Source organism: Ascaphus truei, chromosome 22, assembly GCF_040206685.1.
Source record: "Ascaphus truei isolate aAscTru1 chromosome 22, aAscTru1.hap1, whole genome shotgun sequence".
NCBI lineage: Eukaryota > Metazoa > Chordata > Amphibia > Anura > Ascaphidae > Ascaphus > Ascaphus truei.
The window spans coordinates 3,840,645-3,865,467 of record NC_134504.1 but is presented as its reverse complement, the minus strand read 5'-3'; the positions used below and the strand labels follow the sequence as shown (position 1 = coordinate 3,865,467).

The 24,823-nt window shown below is 43.4% G+C and overlaps 1 protein-coding gene across 1 annotated transcript in view; it reads right to left on the bottom strand.

Moving 5' to 3' along the window:
* Positions 1-23,978, bottom strand: part of LOC142472606 (heparan sulfate glucosamine 3-O-sulfotransferase 3B1-like) — a 31,401-nt gene extending 7,423 nt beyond the window's left edge. The window contains exon 1 of the mRNA XM_075579680.1: positions 22,930-23,978. Coding sequence (XP_075435795.1) covers positions 22,930-23,333 — 404 coding nt within the window. The 5' untranslated portion in view covers positions 23,334-23,978. The remainder of the gene's footprint in view (positions 1-22,929) is intronic.
* Between the last annotated feature and the right edge of the window lie 845 nt (positions 23,979-24,823).

Sequence of the window (24,823 nt, the reverse complement as noted above, 5' to 3'; positions counted from 1 at the left end):
ATCGCCGGAAAAACGGAAAAAGCGCCGAACCTAATGAATATGGGTATACATTGGAAAGCGCTGTATGAGTGAAACGCCGTAAAGTGGAGCGCTGTAAAGCGGGGCCCTGCTGTATTTATATCTTTAGCTAAGCTGAGTAGATAGTTGTTACACAGTCTGCATTTTGCAGTACGTAAACGACTCCGTAGCTTCCTACTTTAAAGTACTGGTTGAACGCCTAAGTATACAACTTCTTGTACAACTTGGGGTTTCTCGGAGCTTGTTGGGAATCTGTGTATTCTGAACGCCTAAGTACTCTGATTAATATCTGTGGGTGAGAAACATTTGCTTTGTGATAAAACTACCACTGTATGTACAAAGCAGCGTGAGCTATTAACAACAATGCACCTGGGCACCTGTGTTGGGAAACAAGCTTGATATACAAGAACCTGTGGGGTGAACCTTTTTTTTTGGGGGGGGGGGGTGTAACCTTCAGCAGGAGTATCCTGCCCCCCACAGATATATTTTCTCAACTGTTGTGAATTCTATTGAGTAGCTGTTGTAAAGCCAACCCCCGTTACCCATCCACCATAGCATTCGTCCACCCCACCCCCCTTCTCTCCCTTCTTCCTCCAATTCCCTTTCTCTTTCTCTCTTTGCTCCACCACACAATTAGTCTCAGCAAAACCCATTGAACACCAAGCTCCCCTCTCCCCCCTCTCCCTTCATCTCCCTCCCTCTCCCTTCTCGCCCCCCACAAAAAATAAATAACGTCTTTGCAGCACTCCGCGTGCGGTGACCACTTGAGCCATTGTGTGCGTTGAAGAAGCTGGAATGGGATTGGCCAGTATTGGCTGGACCATGGGACGGGCTACCTACTGTTGGCACATGATGGGTTTGCTCTCTGCGGACGCTAAACCCTGAACGCGGGGATAGAAACACAGCTTTTAATTTGCAGAAGGAGACTATTTGTTATCTGTTTAGCCAACATTTCGTCAACCCCCCCCCCCCCCCCCAACAGGTCAGGTTTTCACGATATCCCTGCTTCAGTACAGGTGGCTCTCATCATTCCCTCCTACAGTGCAGGTGGCTCAATTAGTGACACACCCTGTGCTGAAGCATGGATATCCTGAAGACGTCACCTTTTGGGGGGGTCTTGAGGACCCCTGAATTAACCCCCTTGTTGCCCAAGGGGCCTGCCACGCATCAATCCTAACATCGGTTTTCTAATGAAAGATACTACTAAGAGAAAGCGCAGTAAGAGCCGTGGCACAATAACACTGGGGTGACTTCAAATTCAGCCTCTTGTTCTGTTTATTCAGCAGAGTGGTATAGGCAGCATGTTTCGGGGGGCGGGGAAAAGACCCTTTCGTCGGCTACGAATAGTCCTAGCAAGACGCTGAATTTGATGGTCATCCGTGTTTTTGTGCGTCGGGTCATACCACCATTTCTGTGGTTCTGTGTGTAGTGGGCTCCCCACGCAGACCCAGCAAGCGCCCAAGGGGGCTTATTCTAAAGCAGTCTTTGGTCAAAATTATCCAATGACTTCTGCTCGGATTTTACTTCCGGTATGAGCCGGTGGGCCCCCAGGGGCCCCGGACAGTTACTCCCCACCCAGGTCGGCGGGCCTTTGGCTGCAGTTTTCAACTAGTCCTAAAGATGAGCAGACGTCCTGCAGAGCGGCCCACTGTACAAAGTATAATACACACATCAATTAAATACACATTAAAATCCAGGTGCCTCTGCACAGACCTGCTAATTACCGACGTCTTGTTCATTTGGCAACTCATTTTCACGCCCCCTGCGATCTTTACAGAGAACATGACTCTGCATCGGTGCCTGGCTGTGTGGGGATCTCCCAAATACGTGGCTCCAGTACCATCTCCGAGCTAATTACAAGTCTGGGATATAATGAGAGGCTGTGTGTATCCTTAGCACTGGCTTCTTATAAGGATAAGTTTCAGACATGCAGAATATAAATATATAAATGTGTATGTGTATGTATATATATATATATATATATATATATTCCACTTTCACAGACAGCTCGCTGATTATCTGAGTCACTTTTCACTTCCAGAAGTCCGACCTTTTCCAGTAAGATGGCAGTTTATGGTCCAGAAACCCCCCCAAAACTTAGTCTTGCTTTTACTCCTAAGCAGAGGGGTGCAGTTATTGGGGTTAAAAAGGGGGCGGATGTTGAGGTATGTGTCCCACCTACACTCCGACTCCCCACTGCGCTGTTAAATGCATGTAATATTAACTTGGCAATATACATGTTATCTCATTGTTACCCCAGCTGTGCGAGGCTCACAGGGGACCTCGCGCTTTACAAATACCTTAATCATCACAATGAATAAACAGCTTGGATTCTGGAGTAGGATTGAACCAATCTCTCTCTCTCTAACTCTCTCTCACTAACTCTCTCTCACTAACTCTCTAACTCTCTAACTCTCTCTCACTAAGGGGCCTATGCAGAGAGCAGCGCTAGAATAAATTGGAGAGTTTAAGAAAAAGTAGCTTTAATGGAGAGTTTTATTCTCCATATGCAGAAATGGGCGAAATCCGCTATTTTTAGCATTACTGCATGTGGAGAATTGTAAATGAGGAGATGCGCGCAGCTGAAAGGGAGAAAAAAATAAATCGCGCATTTTTTTTCCCTATAGCCGGCGACCTCCTGCTTCTTGCCAACTTTAGTTGGCGGAGAAAATTGACGAAAATCGCGCCAAAAACAGCCGCTAGATGGCGAGCGCGTCTTTCTGAATTTGGATATTTTTCAGACTGGCGAGATGTAGTTTCTCGCCAGCCACGCGGCGAGATTTTCAAATAGAAAAAAAAATGGCGCTTTTTTCATACCTCGCCATTTTCGCCTGTTTTTAGCGCGATTTTCGCCGGAAAATGGCGAGATTGTTAATAGCGCTGCTCTCTGCATGAGGCCCTTACTCTCTCTCACTAACTCTCTAACTCTCTCTCACTATCTCTCTAACTCTCTCTCACTATCTCTCTAACTCTCTCTCACTAACTCTCTAACTCTCTCTCACTAACTCTCTAACTCTCTCTCACTAACTCTCTAACTCTCTCTCACTAACTCTCTAACTCTCTCTCACTAACTCTCTCTCTCTCTCTCTCTCTCTCTCTCTCTCTCTCTCTCTCTCTCTCTCTCTAACTCTCTCTCTCTCAATATTATTATTTTTTATTATTCTGGTTTGATTTTCTGATCACCCGGTAACTTCCTGACTTTTAAACCTCCCAGATTATGCATTTTTCACACTATTTTAATAGGGCCCCATGTGATTACAGGAGATTTAAGGAGAAGATTGAATTCCCCTCCTAATTTGCCCCATCATGTCTAGTACCTAGAAGTAAATGTTTAATAAGAATGTTCCTGTAACCTCGTGGTAAAGTGACTTCCAGCTGTGGGATAAGGAAGCCCCTGTAACACTGTACCAGACACGCGCAGGAGAGGAAGAACTTTATCAAGCACGACATTTACATAAAGAAACAACCAAAGTGTCAAGAATAAATAAAAAAGGATTGCTTTCGTCTGTCCAAATGTGCTGACGTTTTTCGGTTGCTTTAACCCAGGGGTGGGCAACTCCAGTCTTCAAGAGCTACCAACAGGTCAGGTTTTCCGGATATCCCTGCTACATCACAGGTGGTTCAGTAAAAGTCTGAGCCACCTGTGCTGAAGCTGGGACTGAATGAACCAACTGTGTTGAAGCAGGGATATCCTGAAAACCTTACCTGCTGATGGCCCTTGAGGACTGGAGTTGGCCACTCATTTGCATGTCATTACCCAGAATCCCTGCTTTTACCTATACATTTAACAACCCACCCCCTCCCCCCCTATCCTACCTATAGGATAATTCTTCAAAGGCTCGACTAATTAAGAGAATCATATTTCCATCTGCCCTGTAATCAGGGCAACGATTTTGCGATCATCGGCTTTTCAGGAGACCCGGGCAACCGGTACCACAAAAATGCTCCGTGACCTTCTAATTAGAAGGTCTGAAATAACGAGACCTCCAATTTGTTTAGTATTTCCGAGCCCATACGCTAAAAGGACCAGCGAAGGCCAATTACATCGGCCGTTACTGTATGGGGTGGCAGGTTTTTATCCCATTAACCTCTGCTCTGACAAAGACTCGAAGCAATGTAATACATCATTGATTAAAAGGAACCGCTTAAGACTCATGGAAGCGCTCTGTACATTAATGGCGCTATATAAATAAAGACATACATACATTCATTAAACTGGGGCAGTAAGTCCCAAAAACACCCCATTAATGTCGACATGCAGTTCTCCCCAAAACTGACCCACCTTGAAACTGCTCCCAATGTGATTCCCTTCAAAGCTAAACACAACATTGTGTATTATTTTGCATTTTATTTAGAAAGGCCCGAGCCTGCATTAGAGTGTTCCCACGGCAACCTCTGCTTCACTCTGACAGGAAGCCCGTATCTGTTCCCCATGATACAGACCACAAACTGTTTTATCAGAATAAAGATACCTTCTCCTAAGATCCTCAGATAAGATTCTTTTTGAAGTTCAATTAAGGCACTAATTGCTTGCAATTATGTCACTAATTGAGAGTGGCTTGGCAGACACTTTGGCTTGGCTTTCCAGCTCATTATTAGGAGGGGGTGGGGGGGGAGAAAGAAAAAAGAATCCAGGGAGGTGAACAGAGAACTTCACCACAAGTAAATCTGTGCCAAGGCAATTCTCTACTTGTGTGTATCTAAGCTAATGGTATTTGCCAATATGTACACATGTGTTGTACTAATAGGTGATGGGGTGGACTAGCTAGAGGGATGATTGGATTTGAATCCACTTCAAAATCACCTCCTCCTTTGACACTTGCCTCGCACAGGAGCGAACTAGAACACAACTCCACCTCAGAGGTGGCTGCATTAGTGTCGTTTTGTAACCACAACGTTGCTTAGTGGGACAGCCGCATTGCAAAGGGGATGAGTGACATTACACACAGCTGAGCTTGCCGATACATTAAGCCCATTCGCTGACCCGCTGGTCCACCGGGCAACGATTGGGTTAATGATAATGGTGACGATCCCATTACTGCCTATATCACTTGCAATTTTATTTCCAGATCACCTTCAGCCCGTGTCTCCCCACTGCTGGATGAAGCCTCCCCTCAATGATCTCCCAGGTCCTGCGGTTACAGCCTCTTCTCCACGTCGCTCCCACACATTCCCTCATCCCATCCTCCCCAGCCCGTGTCTCCCCACCGCTGGATGAAGCCTCCCCAGTGATCTCCCAGGTCCTGCAGTTACAGCCTCTCTTCTCCACGTCGCTCCCACACATTCCCTCATCCCATCCTCCCCAGCCCGTGTCTCCCCACTGCTGGATGAAGCCTCCCCAGTGATCTCCCAGGTCCTGCAGTTACAGCCTCTCTTCTCCACGTCGCTCCCACACATTCCCTCATCCCATCCTCTCCAGCCCGTGTCTCCCCACTGCTGGATGAAGCCTCCCCAGTGATCTCCCAGGCCCTGCGGTTACAGCCTCTCTTCTCCACGTCGCTCCCACACATTCCCTCATCCCATCCTCTCCAGCCCGTGTCTCCCCACCGCTGGATGAAGCCTCCCCTCAATGATCCCCCAGGTCCTGCAGTTACAGCCTCTCTTCTCCACGTCACTCCCACACATTCCCTCATATATAATCTAGCACGATACTCTAAATAATAACTATAAATATTAATTTTCCTTATAACTGTAGCCAGAAAAGTCCACAATGCAACAAAAAATTGTGCATCTTCCAAAAATGATTCACAACTCTTTACAATAGAGAAAAAAGATGACAACACAAAAAATATATAGTGTATTCATTTTTTTTTTAAAGAGACGAGATTAAATATTTTGGCATTACACTTATACTATGAATTCTTAGTTTGCTTGCATCAAAAAAAAGTGTCCCTTGTTTCTTCTCCACAATGTCGTCTGCGTAATAATCAGCAATGTAAATCTATTTACATTGCGACACATAATCTCAATGTAGCGTTCTGGGTAAACCGCCTTTCGAAATACAGGGCAAGATACGCGGAGGAAATGGTTACAAATGTCGAGATCGCTCTTTCCCAAACTCAGCCACCTTGCCAAAAATAGCAAAGGGGGATCAGCGCGTAACCGTATACACCTTTCAAAAGAAAGCTCAAAGTTATTAAAACCTTGCAGATTCCAGCGCTACTTATAAACGGCTCATTCCGTAATTTGCGTATCCGCTTTCCCTTCCGTCACGGCAAAGAGGAGAGTTTCAAGTGGGATGGCGAGATTCATTTACAAGCGAACATCGTTCCCACTTGGGAAAGGCATTGCAGGCCTGTGATCTCATACAGAAGAGCCGTGTGTCTATCACAGCTTGACTTGAAAGGACGTTAACGCGCTTTAGGACGGAAAGTTTTAAATTCAGCTGGCTTCATAATGAAGTGAAGGAGCAAAACGGGAAAATAATCCAGTTTAAAGTCGTATTTTTTTTTTTTTAATTCCTTCCTAATTTTTGCAATTGGGAGACGTCGGTAAATCCCTCAGTTCTGCCGCATTTTGCGGCGATTTAGCGTAAGAGAAAAAAAACAAAAAATCCACAACTCCATTCATTTCCGTCCCCTCTGTGAAGACCGTTTTGAAATGTCATTAACCCGTTTGCTGGCTGGATTGGAATCCGGCGATATTCAGACATTTATAACCGTTTCACTGAACATGAGACGTGGACGTTTTGTCACCGTTTTTGTGAGATGTAAAGTGTAAAAAAAATAGTGACGCTGAATAAGAAATCTTCTGTTTCTGCTCTAATTATAACAAGATTGGGTTTCCTGAACATCGTTCCCCTGTGTAGACGTGTGTGTGTGTGTGTGTGTGTGTGTGTGTGTGTGTGTGTGTGTGTGTGTGTGTGTGTGTGTGTGTGTGTGTGTGTGTGTGTATATATATATATATATATATGTATATATATATATATATATATATATATATATATATATATATATATATATATATATAAAAACAAATAAGACTGCGCCTTATCAAGTGAACCAATCCCCAGCTAAAAGGTATAACAATATAATAGTTGTATGAACCAATTACTATAGGATATAATAGATATCAACCGGATGATGTGACAAACAAGATCAAATATATAAAAAAAATATATAAAATAAATTAGTTACAAAAATAAATAAATAAATAAAAAAATATATATATATTAAATGTATGTCTATATATTGCTGGTATATATAAAACTGAATAGAGTAGCATATACCACCAGTGGATAGGACAAGGGAAATAATGAAAACAGAACAGAATAAAACAATAAAATAATAATACAATTGCATGAACTGATGAAAAAAGTCCAATATTATATGGATCAGTTGTAAGATCTTGCTGCAAACAGGAACATGCTGGCTTCCACGGGGAACCAACGAATTCCAAGCCAATCTGTACAAAAACACAAAAAAGAAAGCGCCCGATCCTAGTGCAATATGTCCAAAAAAATATACATTTATTTCCCTAAAAAATCCAACAAAATGCTAACTCACAAACAACAGATTAAAAAGAGCGTTTTATGAGATATACTCATGCACCGGACGAGGATTCAGCTACTCAGCTCACTCCGTGTCTTCCCCGCATGGATCTGCAGTGCTCCACTGGGTCTCCGTCCAGCAGGAACTCAGGGAGCGACACGGTGGTTCAGATGGTCCTCCCTACGTAATGTGAAGAAACGCGTAGGGTGTATGTTGCGTTGCTGATGTGGGTACTTACCTTCTGCATCTTGGACTTATTAAACGAAAGAGGCAACTATTTCCAGCTCAGACACGGTACACATTTGGGCCCGGAACTTGTTTTCACACCAGCCTTGTTTCCGGAGGACTATCTGAACCACCGCGTCGCTCCCTGAGTTCCTGCTGGACGGAGACCCAGTGGCGCACTGCAGATCCATGCGGGGAAGACACGGAGTGAGCTGAGTAGCTGAATCCTCGTCCGGTGCATGAGTATATCTCATAAAACGCTCTTTTTAATCTGTTGTTTGTGAGTTAGCATTTTGTTGGATTTTTTAGGGAAATAAATCTATTCTTTTTTGGACATATTGCACTAGGATCGGGCGCTTTCTTTTTTGTGTTTTTGTATATATATATATATATATATATATATATATATATATATATATATATCTCAAATAAAAATATCACTTGTGAGCACATTCACATGTCTTAGACAGTGCTTCCACTGCAGCAAGGGATTCTGGGAAATGACATGCAAATGAGCACCTTCTGCCTAAACTTGAAATGAGCACCATGTCACCTTTTGTCTGAACTTCATTTTTACATGGAACCCTTATAAGCTAATGCTCGCTGTTAACACAGCTTTTAAGCACAGCATGGGAATCTGATGCAAAGCCAGAGAAACATGTCTGTGAGTGGTTTCTCTGGCTTTGCATCTGATTGCATGTCATTTCCCAGAATCCCTTGCTGCAGTGGGAGCACTGTATGCTAGGTGATAATGGTGAAAGGCAGGGCTGCAGACCTAAGACGTGAATGTGCTCACAAGTGATATTCTTTATTGACTATATGCAATACGGTACAGTGGAGGTTTCTTGTTGCCTTTTTCACCCACCATAACTTAAAATGTGAATATATATATATATACAGTGTTCGACAAACCTATACATTTGCTCGCCCCGTGCGAGTGGATTTAACATCGTGGCGAGCTCCTATTGGCCCAAGCAGCACACGTGTGGTACAGTACTAGGTGGCGAGTAGATTTTTTTATTCGGCGAGTAGATTTTTTGGTGATTTGTCGACCACTGTGTGTATATATATATATATATATAGTATATATATGTATATGTGTATATATATATATGTGTATATATATATATATGTGTGTATATATATTCATTATATTTGAGAACAACCTGTTTTCTTGGCACTTTCATGCTGAATAAGACCATTTACTGCATATAAACAGTTGAACTATTTATTGTAAATTGAATTTACAATACATTCTGAATATTTTATATTCGGTTAATCTGTTCATCTCTAGCGCTATAGAAGAAATAATTCTTTCTGGCAGTGCAGATAATGTCTTAAAATGAACAATTAAGCGGTAAAGTTTAAACTTTTTTTTTGACATTCTGATTTTTGTTCTCTTTAAGAAAATATTTTTTTTTAGTATTAACCAAAAACGTAATGGGGTCAAATGTACAAAACTTTTTTAAAGGGGTGTAATATTTAGTGGTTTAAATATTGCTGGGAAATATTAGAATGAGTGAAATGATTAAAAATATAGTTATATTTTAATCATTAGTTTTATTTATATTAATACAGTTTCATTTTAGAGTTTACCAAGCAGACCAGTTTATGAAGAAAGTTTAACAAGCTAATGTGAGTTAAATAAATGTGGATTTAATTTAAATGTATCAAATACATAACTATATATGTTCATTTTCTAAAATGCAATAACTTCTGCTCAATCCCCATTTTCTTTCATTTGATTAATCCGAAACATAGATTTTTGGCACCAAATTAAAATCCCTTTTCCAAAAGAAACATTTCAGCTGTAATTGGGGGGGGGGGGGGGGGGAATCTTGCTATTTTATTTAAAATACATGTAAAGTGCAAATTAAAATCCAAATCAATGAATTTGTGAAAAATAAAATTGTCAGAATGTGCCATAAATCACTAAAATCCTGTGTTTCTGTTTTTACGTCTAACTACGGGGATTAAAAGGCTGGAGATTTTAACCGTTTCATTTGATAGGTGTTTTAAAACGGGCAGTGATTTTAATGAAAAAATAATAATTTCAAGCTCGCAATTAATTTTTAGTTAATGCCTCTTTATAGAAAAGAAAAAGATGTCCCTTTTAATTGCACATAGATTAAAATTATTTTCTATTTCTGTATTTGGAAATAATCGATGCTGCTTTGCCCGATTTTAGGGGTTCCTGACTTCCTTTACCACAGAGCTCACAATCTATTTTTACTGCCCCAGGGCAGAGGGCAGAACACTCACGAGGACAAATAACATTAGGGGTGGAGTCGGATTCACCTGCTTTATTTAGTCCTAAGGGAATAATTCTATATATGCCGTAACGACCGTTAAAGGGGGATTTTTGGCCAAAAAAAAAACAGCTCAAACAGCTGCTTCAGCGGATATGCTGAGGAATAAGGATTACAGTATTACCACCACTTCTGCTGGGAAGCCATTCAATGGATCTACCACACTTTAAGGCTCATGCTTTCCCCCCTGGCTCCACGGCAGAGGCAGAACCAGTGGCGCAGCTAGACATGAGCGGGCCCCAGGTAAAAAAATTCAGGGCCCATTAATATTAATACTGACTGTAATTTTTTTCTCCCTCCCCCATCCTCTCCCTCCTCATCATCCCTCCTCTTCATCATCAGTCGTCCCCCCACCAGCTCCCCCTCAGCTCACCTCTCTCTCCCCCAGCTCCGCTCTCTCTCCCCCAGCTCCGCTCTCTCCCCCAGCTCCGCTCTCTCCCCCCAGCTCACGTAACAGACACACCATTGCAAACACACCGTCTCCAGTTTACAGCCGCGATGATGTCACCTAGACTGTTTTTATCTTGTCATCAACAAAACAATCTTCTTTATAATACAACATATCAGCAATAAGTGTGCACTTACAAGCAGAGTCACACCAACGCGTTCCACGCCCACAAGACCGGATGTTACGAGGCTGGGTGGATACAATATACTGTTTGCTGAGGAATCCGTTTGCAATTTGTTGCTGGACTCTCGGGCAGAAAGCGGTCATAAACGCATTGATATTTGAGAGAACAGTCCTCTCGGACGGCATGCTACCTGACACAAACATATACTTATTCTATTCACAGGCAAGTTTATTGTAATTCAATAAAGTACCCGAAGCCCGAGTCCCACCCCGGAGGTGGCTGCATACTATACCCGAGTCCCACCCCGGAGGTGGCTGCATACCATACCCGAGTCCCACCCCGGAGGTGGCTGCATACCATACCCAAATCCCACCCCAGAGGTGGCTGCATATCATACCCAAGTCCCACCCTAGAGGTGGCTGCATACCATACCCGAGTCCCACCCCGGAGGTGGCTGCATACCATACCCAAGTCCCACCCCAAAGGTGGCTGCATACCATACCCAAGTCCCACCCCAGAGGTGGCTGCATACCATACCCAAAGACCGAGTCCCACCCAGGAGGTGGCTGCATACCATACCCGAGTCCCACCCCGGAGGTGGCTGCATACCATACCCGAGTCCCACCCCGGAGGTGGCTGCATACCATACCCGAGTCCCACCCCGGAGGTGGCTGCATACCATACCCGAGTCCCACCCCAGAGGTGGCTGCATACCATACCCGAGTCCCACCCCAGAGGTGGCTGCATACCATACCCAAGTCCCACCCCAGAGGTGGCTGCATACCATACCCAAAGACCGAGTCCCACCCAGGAGGTGGCTGCATACCATACCCGAGTCCCACCCCGGAGGTGGCTGCATACCATACCCGAGTCCCACCCCAGAGGTGGCTGCATACCATACCCGAGTCCCACCCCAGAGGTGGCTGCATACCATACCCAAAGACCGAGTCCCACCCAGGAGGTGGCTGCATACCATACCCGAGTCCCACCCAGGAGGTGGCTGCATACCATACCCGAGTCCCACCCCGGAGGTGGCTGCATACCATACCCAAGTCCCACCCCAAAGGTGGCTGCATACCATACCCAAGTCCCACCCCAGAGGTGGCTGCATACCATACCCAAAGACCGAGTCCCACCCAGGAGGTGGCTGCATACCATACCCGAGTCCCACCCCGGAGGTGGCTGCATACCATACCCGAGTCCCACCCCGGAGGTGGCTGCATACCATACCCGAGTCCCACCCCGGAGGTGGCTGCATACCATACCCGAGTCCCACCCCAGAGGTGGCTGCATACCATACCCGAGTCCCACCCCAGAGGTGGCTGCATACCATACCCAAAGACCGAGTCCCACCCAGGAGGTGGCTGCATACCATACCCGAGTCCCACCCCGGAGGTGGCTGCATACCATACCCGAGTCCCACCCCGGAGGTGGCTGCATACCATACCCAAGTCCCACCCCAAAGGTGGCTGCATACCATACCCAAGTCCCACCCCAGAGGTGGCTGCATACCATACCCAAAGACCGAGTCCCACCCAGGAGGTGGCTGCATACCATACCCGAGTCCCACCCCGGAGGTGGCTGCATACCATACCCGAGTCCCACCCTGGAGGTGGCTGCATACCATACCCGAGTCCCACCCCGGAGGTGGCTGCATACCTCTCCGCATCTCACAGGAATGAAAAGTGATTGTAGAAATACACAGGCTGTTTATTTGTTGCTGCAAACGGCGTTATCGCTTCACGGGTTCGGGGCGCCAAATACTGGGCGTTGGTCTCTACAGACGGGCTAGCAACGCGTTGCAGAGAACCGGGCCGCTCCGGAGAGCCCCCACTCGGAAGCGGGCATTACAAGAGGCAGGGACTGTGTCGCAAGGCGCTGTGGATATATGTCCATGAAACTGTAATGATGCCGATCGGGACGTGGAAACTGCAGCTGACTTGGCCGGTGCCATGCTAACCCCATTGGAGTCAGTCTTTCCGCCAGGGCGCGGTGATTAGGCTCCCGGGAAAGGCCGCGGTATGAAGGCTGCCGCTGCTTAACCCCAAACCCGACCAGTAACCACTGGATATTGTTTGTGACACTTTTCGCTTCAGCAGATCAGCGCTGAGCGGACACGGGCCGACTCCCCGCTGCCGCCACCGCAAACACGCCAGCCCCGGGCTTATGGGCCCGTGTTACAGGACACGGGCTGACTCCCCGCTGCCGCCACCGCAAACACACCAACCCCGGGCTTATGGGCCCGTGTTACAGGACATACACATTCCCTGGGCTGGGGTTTAAGGTGACTTGTTCTCCCAACGGGGCGGCCAACTCCAGCCCTCAACAGGCCAAGTATTTGGAATATCTCCGCTTCAGCACAGGTGGCTCAGCCAACGATTGACTGAGCCACTTGTGCTGAAGCAGGGATATCCCTAATACCTGGCCTCAGGGTGGCGCTGGAGGATCGGAGTTGGCCTCCCCGGGTCTAATGGTGTCTTCCTTAACTTGCCCAACACCAACGCGCATCGCTAGTCTCCATATATAGGAAGATAAAACATGGCGCTGGTACCAGACGCGTCCCAAAGTCCTTCAGTTCCACGCACAGAAAAAGCAAAGCGCTCTTATCATATTCAGGGACCCCTCCCCCACCCCCTTTTCCTTTACGTTATTTAACCCCTTCTCTGCACAAGATGTTTGTAGAGTGTGTTTTGTACTGAATAAATAACTTCCTGCCTTTGTAGTGGGTGTAATAGTCCAGTGTCCACTCTCCTTGTGACCCAGTGGAAGCCATTTTTATCTCCCTGTTCCTCCGGGCAGCAAAATCAGGGTGCAAGCTCCACGGGGGCGGAGGGAAGGGGCTCACAAAGAAATAACAAATATTTGAGTGTTACGGGGAAATTATTTTAAAAAAACTTTGGGGAAAGTATTCTGGAGTGGATACATTTTTAACTAAATGGTCACCGTATAGTGATATTATATATAGCTGATAATGAATCCTGGGGGAAGTTTGTGAGACGGATTTTCGTCCCGCGGCGTTCCTGTTTTCTGCAGGCCGGATATACTGCACGCATTTCTCCGGTAGATAAACTCAGATTTGCAGATGTAACCCGTTAGCGATTTGTTGAAGGTCCCTCTAACGGCAAAGGGTTAACCCAGGGGTTCTCAACTCCAGTCCTCAAGAGCCATCAACAGGTCAGGTTTTCAGGATATCCCAGCGTCAGCACAGGTGGCTCAGTTAGAGGGGTGTGGGAGTGTTTCCGATACCGGGACATCTGCTTTGTGTTACTGCCACGGCAAAAAGTATTAAAGGTAAATTGGATTGCTAATAATGGGAATAAAACGGCAGCCCCCCCCCCCCCCCGAGACCCCCCATATCGAGTTGGGGATGTTACGTTAGAAAGCCACGCGCTCGCAAAGACAGAGTACCAGCGAAAAAGTAGTGAAAGCGTGATGGTTTGTGTGTGCAGTACCAGTATTTGTTGGTTCATATACCTAGAGTAGCGAGTACTTTTTAACCTCCATTCTTAAAGTATCTCCTGGCATTGTATCCACGCACCAGGAAGAACGCCACTTTTTCATTCTCAAAGCCACGGAACCAATTACTTATTTTGAAAGTACCACTATATATATAATATATATAATATATATATGGAGCTTGCGCTTCTTTTTCTTTTCTCTTTTTGATATATACTGTGTATATCATTTGTATAATTTTTTTATTTTTTTACTTTCTGTTCCGTTTTTTTTAATTTGTTTTACATTGAAAAGGAACGTATTCTTCTCGCTACAGCTCTGTTTTACGGAGTATAAATAACTTCCATGTTAGCAGGGTTTGACTTGTGTGCTGGAAGGAAAGGGGTTAAACAGAGGATACATTTAATCCCCGTGGCAACTTGGCTGGATCTGGATCTTAAAAGTCTCTGCAGCATTGAAATGGTTAATCAGCGACAGGCCTCCAATGACCCAGAATGGCACAATTTTGCAGCACCGGACAAAAGAGCCAGACCCTTCCATTCAGCCCAAGAGAATAATGCACAGCACCCGGCTAGTGTGTGTGTGTGTGTGTGTGTGTGTGTGTGTGTGTGTGTGTGTGTGTGTGTGTGTGTGTGTGTGTGTGTGTGTGTGTGTGTGTGTGTGTGTGTGTGTGTGTGTGTGTGTGTGTGTGTGTGTGTGTATCAATCAAAAAATATATATATATATATATACACACACACGTATGAGCTAAATATTATATATATATTTCCTGTGCTTGCTGTAGAAGGTGTATATATGTATGTGTGTATGTGTATATTTTTATGTATATATTTATTTAAAATTACTGCGCATTACTATTTATTTTAAACCTGCAATCCTAAATACAATATACATTCTGACACTATTTCTGCCACTTACAAATCTAAATAATGTATTTTTATTTTGCAACTTGTGTACATAGCAGACAGCATGCAGTCGCCTCTGGGGGGAGGGATCCTGGCTGCACATATTAGTAACTGTGGGGTTACAAATGGAAGAACGGGACAAGGAGACGGACTGTAAAGGATTTCAGACCCAAGGGGTGGCTTTTAATAAAGTTTCTTTTGCAGGCAATTAACTAACACCAACTGCAATGTCTTTCTTTCAGGGGAGATTAATGTAACGGGTTTGTGCTTTGCTAACACCCTAACAGCGCTGCTCATTAATGTCCTGTCTTTTATCATCTGAACCCCTGTGCAGCCGGGGATGTTAATAACCCCATTCTCTTCCTTACACAGAGAGGCGCGATTCTAACGCTTAGCCGCAAACATGATGGAGGTTTTTATTGTTATAGGACGGGGGCTTAAAATGAACCAGATGTTTACAATAACCGTTAAATGAATTCTACTGTATGTAGGGGACGGGTTACTGTATAATGTTAGGGCAATGCCTTCCTGATATCTGTGTGATTTTATAATATATATATATATATATATATATATATATATATATATATATATATATATATAAAAGAAAAAGCAGTGGCAGTTAATAAGCGTTGTATGCACTACTGCTATAGTTCTGTTACTGCATACTGTCAAAAGTGTGTGTGTGTCTATATGTAATAATACATGTAATAATGTAAATATATTATTAAAGTTATACTTTGCGTGTGTACAGATAGATGTACATATATAAATTCAGTAGCAAATAATTTCTGTCAATTCTTCCATGTGTAGATACACACAGAAATGATTTGCTGCAGAATTATAGTTTCCACGGGTACAGTTCAGTATATACTGTAGTTTTCTATATTACGTGTGTGCGGAATTGGATAATGAAGTTAAAGAACAACAACTTCCCTCTGCGGTGTACCAGCAGAAAGTACGTGTGTTTTTATGACCTCACTGACCAGGATCCGCTATTCATTCACATTATCATTATTGCATCAATTCGAAATATAAGCTGGTATTAAAATAAAAAAAAAACGTTCTTTTGATTTCTCCTCCTTTCCAAAGTACAAGAATTGGAGCCAAAACCAAAACGGATCGAATGAACCCTTCCACTGCTGCCACGCAGTGCGCTGCAGGCCACGGAGCTAACTTAGTAGTGGGATGTGCGCAATTTTCGCAGAACTTTGCGCACTGGACAACGCATGCAGGTTTTTTGTTGGTGTGAAGTTTGCCAAACCGCTGCAAGCCAATTTGCCGGCCGCGTGACCCCAAATCTCGGTCACGCGGCCCTTTTAGGGGCTGCCATTTTTACGAACTCGTGGGTTGGCGAAACTGTAGAAGAAAGACATTGAGCGCTGCCATGTTGGCGAAAATTTCCCGAAAATGCTCACGTTAACAGACAAAAATTTTTTTTTGTCCGCGGCGCATTTCGAAGACGTTGACCCGGCGGTCACGCAGCGACAGTATCGCTGCTTTCTATTATTTCCCAATCTTACAATTCTAATTTTTCTTATTATAGATAAAAGGGGCTCTGGTTTAGGAAAAGTCACCCGGCTCAATTTCTTCAGCGTAGAACTTGCTCAAATCTTTCTAAAACACTGTTTAAGGAGCGGGCCCCCAAAGTTTAATAAATGTAGATCTTTGTATTAAATCTTTCATGATGCCTTTAACAATTTATTTTTTTTAAGTCACTTTGACCACAGGTTTAATCTGATTTATTTGGTTTTTCTACCATTTTTTTTTCATTTAAATCCTGCCTTTGGTGAATGTCAGTTTGTAAAATACAGTAGCCAAACTATAATATCCGCTTGAAACTGCCTTTTCCCATAAAAACGGAGAAGGGAAAGGGGGGGCTTATGCAATCCTAACAAAGATTACAGTTAAAAGTCCGGAAGCATAACAATATAATCCCGCAAAATCTTTTCCCTAATCTCTTATTTTCTTCTTGGTTTTTTACATCCATATTACTGTAAAAACAAACTGGAAAACATCAATTTTTTTTTTTAATGGCTTTATTAACTTTGATTTTTCTTTTCTTTTGAAGATCAGCTTTAAAATAATATTGCCAGAAGGGTAAAAAAAAAAAAAAAAATGGGGGGAAAAAAATTGGAAAATACAGTAGTAACAGAACAAGCATTTTCTTTTATGCAATAATATTACTAATAATAAAAGCATGTCATTTTAGCATTTCTCGTGCAATCTTTGTCTCCTATTTGATCAGTGTGATCTGTGCCTTTACATGTGCGTACTAGCAGAGTCAAAGAAGGATATTATGAGAATATTGCCATGTTTGCAAATCTTGAGAGCCCATTAATGAGAGAGAGGGGAAAAAAGTGACATTCCCCCTGACAAAGCCTCTAAAAACAAAACATCAAAGTTATTTCAAAATCAAAGACAAACCGAGAAGCCTGACGTGATATTAAAAGAAACTGCACAAAAAAAAGATGAAAAATAGAGTTTAAAAAATTGCATTTGTAGTTTGAGGAGCTTTAAAAATTATATACTGTTGAATAAGTAGTTTTTAAAAAAAAAGTGTTAACTTGTTAAAAACAAATCAATTAAAAAAAAGTCTATTTTTGGATTGGGTGGATGTAACAGGAAATGATTAACTTTGTACACAAGTTTTTTTTGTGTTTGTTTGTTTTTTAGAGTGGACAAAGTTGTGTAAAAACTTTGAAGCGAATTTCACATTAATAATAAGTTTTATTGCATATAGCGGTTTTTCCCCACTGGGACGCAAAGCACGTCACAATTACAGTACAGCGCGGGGTACGCAGCACAAAGCATTGTTACCCACAGTCCCTGTCCAGAAGAGCTTACAATCTATGTTGTTGGTGCCTGAGGCACAGGGAGATAAAGTGACCTTGCCCAAGGTCACAAGGAGGCGGGAATTGAACCCGACTCACACTCGGTGTGATGTTTAGTCCGCACCTTTACTCACTGAGACGTTCCTCCCTATTTATAGCACTAAATTGTGTTCAAAGATACAATGTAGCAAAGTGAAACAGAAGAAAACATTGTATTTTAGATGAGTGCGGAACCTTCAAACGCGTCACACTGGTCCCTGTCAGAATATGAGACTAAACGTGTCACACTGGTCCCTGTCAGAATATGAGACTAAACGTGTCACACAGGTCCCTGCCAGAATATGAGACTAAACGTGTCACACAGGTCCCTGTCACAATATGAGACTAAACGTGTCACACTGGTCCCTGTCAGAATATGAGACTTTTTAATGACCGGCAAGGTGAAATGTTTGGTAAGGCTGAAAATAACCCAAATGGGTAGGATCTTTCCCCCCCCCCCCCCTCATTTTGGAAAAGCGTGAGAATTACATTTAACGGTAAAATAGTTTAACCCTTTTGCGACCCGATGGGCAGTGCTTAGCAGCTAAATGGTTAAAATGAGCAGCAAGGTGTTTAGTCTGTAGGTGCTGGGCTGTGAAATAGAGGCGATTATACAAATCGGAGTAAAAATGCCATGTGTTAAACTTTATGTCCTCATGTCAACACCTGGGGATGTTGGGAGAGTGGAAATAATATATATATTCTTTTATTTTCAGCTGCCCCGTTTATTCAGAAGCCGGGAAGGACAAATACATTGATTTATCTAGTGAGATCCTTCCAGAGTTTGGAAGAACCCAAAATGAACTTTGTTAGGAGTTGAACTGCAATCCCATTCCCTCCCAATAGAGATCAGTGGTGCACTGCAAAACCCATACACACTCATACACACCCATACACACTGCAAAACCTATACACACTCATACACACCCATACACACTGCAAAACCCATACACACTCATACACACCCATACACACTGCAAAACCTATACACACTCATACACACCCATACACACTGCAAAACCCATACACACTCATACACACCCATACACACTGCAAAACCCATACACACTCATACACACTGCAATACTCATACACACTCATACACACTCATACACACTCATACACACTCATACACACTGCAATACTCCTACACACTCATACACACTGCAATACTCATACACACTCATACACACTGCAATACTCATACACACTGCAATACTCATACACACTCATACACACTCATACACACTGCAATACTCATACACACTGCAATACTCATACACACTGCAATACTCATACACACTCATACACACTGCAATACTCATACACACTCATACACACTGCAAAACCCATACACACTCATACACACTCATACACACTGCAATACTCATACACACTCATACACACTCATACACATTCATACACACTCATACACACTGCAAAACCCATACACACTCATACACACTCATACACACTCATACACACTGCAATACTCATACACACTCATACACACTGCAATACTCATACACACTCATACACACTGCAATACCCATACACACTCATACACACTCCAAAACCCATACACACTCATACACACTCATACACACTCATACACACTGCAATACTCATACACACTCATACACACTGCAATACTCATACACACTCATACACACTCATACACACTCATACACACTGCAATACTCCTACACACCCATACACACTCATACACACTCATACACACTGCAATACTCATACACACTCATACACACTGCAATACTCATACACACTCATACACACTGCAATACTCATACACACTGCAATACTCATACACACTCATACACACTGCAATACCCATACACTCTCATACACACTCATACACACTCATACACACTGCAATACTCATACACACTCATACACACTGCAATACTCATACACACTCATACACACTGCAATACTCATACACACTCATACACACTGCAATACTCATACACACTCATACACACTCATACACACTCATACACACTGCAATACTCATACACACTGCAATACTCATACACACTGCAATACTCATACACACTGCAAAACCCATACACACTCATACACACTGCAAACCCCATACACACTCATACACACTGCAATACTCATACACACTTATACACTGCAATACTCATACACGCTCATACACACTCAAACACATTGCAATACTCATACACGCTCATACACACTCATAAACACTGCAAAACCCATACACACTCATACACACTGCAAACCCAATACACACTCATACACACTGCAATACTCATACACACTCATACACACTGCAAAACCCATACACACTCATACACACTCATACACACTGCAATACTCATACACGCTCATACACACTCAAACACACTGCAATACTCATACACACTTATACACTGCAATACTCATACACACTGCAATACCCATACACACTGCAATACTCATACACACTGCAATACCCATACACACTGCAAAACCCATACACACTGCAAAACCCATACACACTCATACACACTGCAATACTCCTACACACTCATACACACACACACTGCAAAACTCATACACACACTGCAAAATTCATATACACTCATACACACTGCAATACTCGTACACACTGCAATACTCATCCACACACATACACATTCACACTCTGAAACTCATCCACACTGCAATACTCATTTACACGCATACACATTCGCACGCATTCACATTCACACTAATTCACATTCACACACACTCAGACACCGCAAAACTCATTCACTTTCATCCACACTGCAATACTCCAACACACTGCAATACTCCTACACACTCCCCATCCATACTGCAATACTCGTACACACACACACTACTATATTCATCTACACACATGCACACTACTATTCTCATCTACACACCTACACACTGCTACAGTATACTCAACTAGACACTGCAAAACGAATCCACACAGGCACACTGCAATATTCTACCCCTACACACTGCAACACTCACTTTGTCAAATCATGCAGATAAATGACACTATTTAGTAGTAATTTTACGGTACAAAAGCCGCAATGACATTTGCCAGAGATGTTCCAACGTTTCCCAATACGCGTCGCAAACATTTTCACGCCCCCCCCGCTGAAAAATGACGAGAACTGTTCACAAGCGCACTTCTCAGAAAAGATCGCCACTTTTCATCATCATTTTAGCAAAAATGGCAGTATACTGTACAGAGGTAATGCCGACTTTTATTGCTTTGCAAATCTTTTTTCTTACTTTGAAAACAAAATAATTAAATGATGCTCTACTTTGCATATAGAACTAGGATATATATTATATCAGTTTTATTTATTCTAACTGGTAAAACCTACAAAACCCAGGGAAGGTATATGTTATCGCAAATTGAATATCTATTTATTATTTTATTTCATATTGTACCTGGAACACTTTTTCGTGTCTCGGCACGTTTTTGCTTCCATATATTTTCTTATAATCAGAGTATTTATGCAGTAAAACTATCCTTGGGGTCCGTGGAAATGGACAAACAAATCGCATTTTGCTGTAATGGGACTCAGGCCACACAAAGATTTCCCCCCCAGATTGCTGTGAGAAAGAGAGAAAAAAATCAATGCCTTGATTGTTGCTTAATTTGGGTTGTGAATTGAATTCCCAGATCTTCCCCCAAGCAAACCCCACACTGGGTCTTCCACGTAGAACCTCTTTACTCTGACAATACGGGTTTTTACACTTCAAAATTCGACTTTTTGTTGATGCTTTAGTGCAATAATTCAAATTAAATCTTCTGTTTTTCTGCTGGATAAACCAGATTACTTTTGCTACCAAAAGCAGTGACTCTTAACTACATGGATTTGATATACACACACACACACACACACACACACACATCTACACATAATAAATGAGTTCTTCAGTATTAGGTGATACCTTTTTTATTTGGACTAACAATTTATGTCATAGGACAAGCTACATACATACATACATACATACATACATACAAACATACATACATACATACATACATGTTAGGGACAGGAAGCAAATCCCCTGTCTATATCCTTAGCTTTCTAGGGATGGGGAACTATTTTATATAAGGTTTGATCTATTAGGAAATATCTAATGATCACATAAGAACAAAAGGACTATATCCCAAGTGGTAAGAAGCTCAGAAGCAAATGGGACATGGGTTTCTTACTCACTGGAATAAACCCTACAGAAAAGCCCCCCTCTCTGTCCCATGTGGGGGGTTGTTGGGCTGCACAAGCAGTAATGGGGGATATGGTGCCCAGCAGAGGTATAATGGGTCTGTGTGTGTGGCTTTGACAGGAATGCTCTATAGGGGACGTGTGCAAGTGAGGAAGATGTCATGTAGAACCTATATAATTACCCTGCTAATCCAGGCTTGTGCTTATACGCACACTCACAGTATGTGTGTATCTATATATACACACATATCTACTGTCTGTGTGTGCATCTATGTATATACATATCTACTGTCTGTGTGTGCATCGATGTATATACATATCTACTGTCTGTGTGTGCATCGATGTATATACATATCTACTGTCTGTGTGTGCATCGATGTATATACATATCTATTGTCCGTGTGTGCATCGATGTATATACATATCTACTGTATTTGTGGGTGTATATGTATATTCATATTTAGTGTGTGTATCTATATATACATATTTAGTGTATATGTGTGGGGTATCTATATACACATTGTCTACGTTATATATGTGTGTGCAGCTATGTGTCCATATATATTTCTCTCACTTTTACACCATTGATTGTTGTTTCTGTTATCCCTATATACTGGAGTTCTATAGTATCTGCAATCTGCATGTGTGTGTGTGTGTGTGTGTGTGTGTGTGTGTGTGTGTGTGTGTGTGTGTGTATATATATATATATATGTGTGTGTATGTATATATACACACACAATAAACACACATAATAGTGCACTCACGCCTTTATGTATATATACATTTGTGTATATATATATATCACTCACACCTATACAGTATCTGTGACTATAGGGGTCTGTGCCTCTCACTCACCTGTACCAGTCCAGTCCCTTCTCGTAGTTCCTATCAAAGAAGTGAGGCTCAGCTCCCACCGCCCTGATGTCCGGGTGGACCCGGAGGAACTCCAGCAGAGCCCGGGTCCCACCTTTCTTCACCCCAATGATGATGGCTTGGGGAAGCTTCTTGCTCCCGGAACCGTTGTAGAAGCTGGAGATGGAGCCCCCCTCCTCTGCCACCTCCTGGGGTGGGGGTCTGAGCAGCAGCCGGGACAGGAGCCCGGCTTGGGACAGGACCCCGGGCTGGGATAGGGTGGTGACCCGGGGGAGGGAGGCGCAGGAGTAGAACATGTAGAGGCACAAGAAGAGCATGGTGAAGAGGAGCAGGACCTTCCTCCTCAGGGGGGAGCTGGCATCGGGGCAGATCAGGTGGTCTTCCATAGGAAGAGCACAGACATCATTCAGCACATGCTCCCCCCAAAGCAAATCAGGGCTCCAACCCCCAGACTCAGGGATGACTACAGCCTCCAAGGCATCACCCCCACAACCATAGCCTGCTCTACACCATCCAAAGCTCCATCCTGTGTCCTCCAAATCCAAGTCCCCTTCTCCACCCTGGGGTTGTAAGTTCTCCTAATCACCGCTCCTTGGGCACCTCCCTAGTTACAGCCTCTCCCTGGCACCCTGCAAAATCCAAGATCCAATTGCGCACATCGCAGATTCAGAGCTTTTTCTGCAGCCTCCACATCTGCCCAGTGCCCAGGCTTGGGGGGGTCTTCTTCATGCAGGCTGAGGGGGGTCAACACACCCCTGGTGTTCCCCAGTGTGCTTTGAGCTTGGATGGGCTCAAATCAGAGCACCCCCTGCAGGGTTTCCATGGATCCAGGGTCATTGGACTGAGATCCCCCAACATCCAGCCTTCCTCCTCTGTATCCCCCCAACATCCAGCCTTCCTCCTCTGTATCCCTGCCTCTCTCCTCCTTCCCTTTGCAGATCCTACTCTCTACTGCCAAGCTGCTGAAGGCAAAGGCTGATGCATGGGTGAGGGGAGGGGTGCAGCTGCTGACAGGCATGCCTGCTGGCCAACCAGAGAAGAGCAGAGAATGCTAATTAGCCATTTGTTGATAAAGGGAAGCCAATCTATATGGAGCCATGTAGGTGACACTACACCCTGATAGGCTGATGCTTCTTTAAAGTGCCTGGCTGCCCCTGCCTGAGTTAAGTCACTTGCTGCTACTGCGTGTGTGAGGAGCTGAGTCCAGTGAATAGAAGCAGCTATGGGATCCACCCCCCAAATCCCTTGTCCTCCACTCTCCCCCCCCCCCCAACTTCTTCCCTATTCCCACTCAACCAAATCATGAGAGTGAACCCAGACAGCACAGGGCATCCAATTTAAATACCATTTCCCTGGAGGTTTCTGCACAGGAAACAAGCACAAACTTGTCAATATTTTGCCATAGTCACACTGTGTGAAATTGATCATTTCTTTGAAAAACATGACTGCAAAAAGCTTAGGTTCATAATCAGCCACCTCATAAACACACTCCTTGCAACAATTAGACTTGTACTCCAAATAACAATACAACCTCCCTAATATATATATATATATTTGTATTTTTGTGTATATTTATTATTTGTTAGTAACTAAATACAATGTAACTATATTTGGCATCAATGTATTATAACACCCCACTTGTTCTAACAATTGGATAAATTAAGAAATCAATAGATGATGCATTAGTTGAGTATTGTTGTTTTTAATAATGTTTGACTGGGATCAATATTATGTTTGTTGTTCCCAAATGAAACCCATGTGTAAGATTTTCCTGATCATTTACAAAACAGCTTCTTTTTATTTGGGTTTTGGGCCCCAGATTGGACATGTTTTAGCATTGACAATGGATGGATTTTACTTGGTAAATCCTTGGGTA